This window comes from Microtus ochrogaster, unplaced genomic scaffold (genome assembly GCF_000317375.1).
Source record: "Microtus ochrogaster isolate Prairie Vole_2 unplaced genomic scaffold, MicOch1.0 UNK124, whole genome shotgun sequence".
In the NCBI taxonomy this organism is placed as follows: domain Eukaryota; kingdom Metazoa; phylum Chordata; class Mammalia; order Rodentia; family Cricetidae; genus Microtus; species Microtus ochrogaster.
The window spans coordinates 5,051-10,125 of NW_004949222.1; the positions used below are offsets into that span (position 1 = coordinate 5,051).

General features: G+C 46.0%; 1 protein-coding gene across 1 annotated transcript in view; it reads right to left on the reverse strand.

The window, feature by feature from the left end:
• Positions 1-4,982, reverse strand: part of Ndufa7 (NADH:ubiquinone oxidoreductase subunit A7) — a gene marked incomplete at its 3' end in the record, with an annotated part of 6,763 nt that extends 1,781 nt beyond the window's left edge. The window contains exons 1-2 of the mRNA XM_013355392.1: positions 4,979-4,982; positions 3,771-3,966 (exon numbers count right to left, since the gene is read on the reverse strand). Coding sequence (XP_013210846.1) covers positions 3,771-3,966; positions 4,979-4,982 — 200 coding nt within the window. The remainder of the gene's footprint in view (positions 1-3,770; positions 3,967-4,978) is intronic.
• Between the last annotated feature and the right edge of the window lie 93 nt (positions 4,983-5,075).

Genomic DNA, 5,075 nt, shown 5'->3' on the forward strand with positions numbered 1-5,075 from the left:
ATTAACTAAAATCCAAACGACTGGGCACACCTGGGAGGGATTTTTCTTGATTAAATCATTTGAAGACAGAAGACCCACTTCTAACCTGGATCTCTGAGGTGGGAAGATAAACTTTCAATGCAGATCTTTGGAGATGGGACAATCTACCTTTAGTCTGGAACACACCTTCGGCTGGCAATTTATATAAGGACACGGAAGAAGGAAGCTGCTCTCTCTCCACCTGCTTGCTCTCATTAGCAAATCTGGTGTTAGAGCCTCCTTCAGGATTCTGATCTCTTTTGAAGACCTGCTGAGACAGCCAGCCTCATGGACTGAACAGCTACAGTGTTGCAGCCCCCAGCATCACATGAACAAGAGCAGCAGCATATCCCTGCCAGCACTTGGGAGTGGAGGTAGGGAAATTATGATTTCAAGTTCTCAGCTACATAGTAAACAGAAAGGCAACCTGGACTACATGAAACTCTGTCTAAAAAAGTAAAATAAAATAAAAAAGAGGCTGATAGCTGAGGAGATGGCTTAGTAGGTAAAAGTGCTTGCTGTGTAAGGCTGACAATCTTGAGCCCTAGAACCCACATAAAAAGATGTACACGGTGGTATACATCTGTAACCCCAACACTCCTACAGAGAGATGGGAGGCAGAGCCAGCTCATGGGTCAACTAGCCTTCAGCACACAACAGGGCACAGCAGGAGAAACAAACAAAACCTTGCCTGAACAAAGTAAAAGGAGAGAACCAACTCCCAAAAACTGCTCTGACTTCCACACACTCTGTAATGGATGCGCCCGTTCACTCTATTGCTGTCTCCTCTCTTCTTCTCCCCCCTCATACACATACATGCACCACACACTAAGTAAACTTTGTTTGTTTGATTTTGAGGCAGGGTTTTTCTGTGTAGCTCTGTCTGTCCTGGAACTCGCTCTGTAGACCAGACTGGCCTGGAACTCACAGACTTGTCTGCCTCTGCCTCCCAAGTACTGGGATTAAAAGTGTGCACCACCATAACCGGCCAACTTGACAGGGTTTTTTAATGTAGGGCTGGAGAGGTGGCTCAGCAGTAAGACAGCGTACTGTCCTTACAGAGAGAACTCAAGTTCAGGTCCCAACACACACAACAGGTGGCTCACAAGAACCTGAACCTCTACAGGGAGAGCTGATGCTCTGACCTCTGGGGGCATGTGCACTCACATGCACTGAACTACACACATGTAATTTAAAATAATAAAAATAAGTCTTGGGGCTGGAGCACGGACTGTTCTTCCAGAAGACCCAGGTTTGGTTTTCAGCACTCACGAGGCAGCTTACAACTGACTCTAATTCCATTCCAGTTCCAGGGAACCAGATCCCCTCTTTTGGCCTCTGCAGTTGCCAGACATGCACATGACGCAAAGACCTATTTGCAGACAAAATATCCATACACATAAAGTAAATAGTTTTTTTTTTATAAAGTAATCAATATTTTTGTCTATTTTGAGACAGGGCTTTTCTGTATAGGCCTGGCTGTTCTGGAATTTGCCCTCTAGACCAGACTGGCCTGAAACTCAAAAGAGATCTGTCTGTCTCCGCCTCCACTACAACAGGCAAAGAAACCTTAAATAAAGAGAAAAGGCTGGGGAGTGTCGTAGGACCTCGGGGTGTATGTATGAACCAGGCTGCTGACCTCGCTGGGCATTATTTCCCAGCTCTGCGACGTTACCAGGAATCAAGTATGGCTCATTAAGGAAAAGCGATAGTCAAGAGACCGAGTATAACGCGCACCCTCTATCTTTAGTCAACTTCCCTTTGTGATCTCAGAACCAGTATCTCGCTCTGTGTGTGGCTGTGTCAATGTGTGTGTGTGTGTGTGCACACGCACATGGAATCCCACCTTTCCCTTATGTGGTCTGGAACTCTCCTCGGCACAATGGCCAACAGACCCAGGGATCGACCTATTTCTGCCACCACAGTGCTGAGATTACAAATGTACATCTTATAATCATCGTCTTTTTCCCCATCGACTCTGGGGATCAAAACCAGGTTCTGCAAGAACTTTACCAATTGAGTCATTACCTCACCATCTTTTTTTGTTGTTTTGTTTTTCAAGACAGGGTTTCTCTGTAGCTTTGGAGCCTGTTCTGGAACTCGCTCTGTAGACCAGGCTGGCTTCAAACTCACAGAGATCCGCCTGCCTCTGCTTCCCGAGTGCTGGGATTAAAGGCGTGCACCACCGCCACTGGGCTCAGCATCTTTTTTTAAAAAAATAACATTTTAGGAGTGTGGGGAGGGTACAGGTCAGTACATATACTTATGGAATCCAGTTGAGGGCACTGAATCCCCTGAAACTGGAGTTACAGGTTGTAAGCCCATCTACATGGCTACAGAGAACAGAACTCTGTACCTTCTGTTCCTCTGCAAGAGTATTATAAAAGCTTAACCACTAGACCATCTCTCCAGCCCTTTTTGTTGGGTCTGTCGGTCTGCTTGCTTGCTTGCTTGTTTGAGACAGGGTCTTACTATGTAGTCCTAGATAGTCTAGAACACAAAACGTACTCCAGGCTGGCCTCCAACTTGTAGCCATCCTCAAGCTCTGCCTATTGAGTACTGGGATGCAAGGTGTGTGCCACGGCATCAGGCCTCAACACCTCATCCTATTTTTTTCTATGTGTATGGGTATATCTGCCTACATGTATATATGTATGTATGTGTACCACTTGCGTGGCTGGTACCTGGGGAGCCAGAATAGGGCACCAGATACCCTGAAACTGGAGTTAAGGGAAGTTATAAGCTGCTCTGGGAACTGTACCCATGTCCTCTTCAAGATCAACAAGCACTCTTCAGTGCTACAATATCGTCAGCCCCCATGCCTCATTCTATAAAACAAAACAAAAATTGATAAACAGAGCAGAAGAGGCTGGCTTTATAGACAGGAAAGGGATGAAGGAAGCAGAAGCCAAACAAAAAGACTGGTCCGTTCCAAGTCGCCTTCCTTACAAAGGCTACACCTGAAGGGACTTCTTTATCATGGCAGCTAAAACTGGTTTGCCTGGGAACTGGCTGTGATCCTTCACCTGTTTCTCAGAAGGCTAGTTAAACAACTAAGCCTCACATAAATGTCTGCTCTGTCTTGGCCTGCTGGATCTAGTGCAGAAACTCATTCCAGACTATAGCTTCGTATGAACCTCATGTAAAACCACTGTCATTCTCTTTTAATAAAAGATACCTGAAGACAGGGTCCAAATAGTTGGTTTTTTTCTCTTGGGTTCCTTTGAGGTTCTTTTATCACCATCATTTTTGGATTAATTTATTGAGGTTAGGAGCATGCCATCGCACATGTGTACAAGTCAGAAGACAATCTGCAGGCACCAAGTTTCTGCTTCCAGCACATGGATCCTGGGGATCAATCTCAAGTCATCAAGTACCTTACCCACTCAGGCATCTGACCTGCCCCTAACTATAACACCCAGATTGACCTGGAATTTGTAAACTTCCTGTCTTCACCTCCCCAACACTGGGATTACAAGCATACTACCAGGTCTGACTCTTTAATGTGGGTTCTGGGGATGGTCTCAGTACTTACGAGGCAAGTAGCTTACTAAGTGAGCTGTATCCTCAGCCCTAGCCTGAACTCCTGATTTTCTTGCCAGTCTCCTGAATACAGGGATCACAGGCCTGTCCAACCACACCTAGGTGATAAAATGGGATTGTGCAAAGCACCTTTCCACTGCAGGGGAAGGAAGGGCAGTGGCAAAGGGAATGTTGCAGAGTCCTGGGCAGGGAGCACTGAGGGGCCTTACCTCTCAGCTGTTTTGCCCGACACCAGAGCCTTCTGTGAAGACATGATGACTGAGGGAGGCACAACTTCCCGCCGGCCATCACGAGTGCAGTAGTAATTGTTAGACAGCTTGTGACTGGGGCCCACAGGGAGCTTAGGAGGTGGCTGGGTCCTGAGGAAAAAGATGCTGGATTGAAACAAACCTTCCGTTGCTCTCACTGCCGTAACTCACTTACAAGACAAGTCAGGAGCTACAAAGAAGGCTGCAGGCCAGAGCATGTCTTGGTACACTATATGAAAATAAGAAAAGTCTTCCCACAGGCTAAGGAAGGTGCTCCAGCCCTAAGTCTCTATAAAGGGCCCTTACTGACATTCCCAAGACAGAGTCCTAGACGTGCTCCTAGTCTCAACACAAAGCTTAGCAGCAACCTTTCCTCCACCTAAAGGTGCTCAGGAAATCAGAAGAGAGCAACCCCCCTTTCCAGCAATTACAGTTCATAACACTGAGCCACAGTCCCAGAATACCCGATTGAAGTGACTTCCCTGAGCTCCCATACCCAAAGGCCAGGTTATAGACCTTGCAAGTTTCCTATTATCGCAGGAACCCTTTGAAGAGTCCTGCTGGGATTAAGGCTTACTGCTCAAAGAACACCTTGCCCTGGGAACCTGTCCAAGTCCCTGCACTTCCTGCCACTGTGTAGTCTGCAGCCAACATTCCCTGCAGAGGGAAGTGGAGGGCTATGTGGAACAAAGCTCAGTCCGGCCTAGGGTTAAACTCTGGGCTTACGAAGAAAGCTAAAGCCTTGAAAGGAAACACGGAGCTTCAAACAGAGGAATTTCTTGGGACAAAGAGTGGATGATCATAAAAAGTTTTGAGCTTAATTTATTTGGCCATATTGTCAAACAGCATTTTTACCTGGCAATTTTAAGTTCTTAAAAATTTGAAAGTCATCTTATTTTTTAAATAAAAAACATGTCAGTGTACTTGAGAGTTGGAAGCAAGAGAATCAGTTACAGGTAATTCTATAATACACAACATGAGTTCCAAGTCAGCATGGGCTTCATGAGACTGTCCTAAAGAGTGGCTCAGCTGTGAAGAGACTGCTATCCAATCATAAGGAGCAGAGTGCAGATCCCAGCACACACATCATAACAAGCAGAGCATCCCACAAACCCGGCAGCCCAATGCCTTCTCCTGGCCTCTGCATGCATACAGGCACATCCCCTTACACATGTCCGGACACATGCACACGTAAAATAAAATCTTTTTAAAAATTTTCATTGGTTTTTTTTGTTTATTTGTTTGTTTGCTTGGTTTTTCAAGACA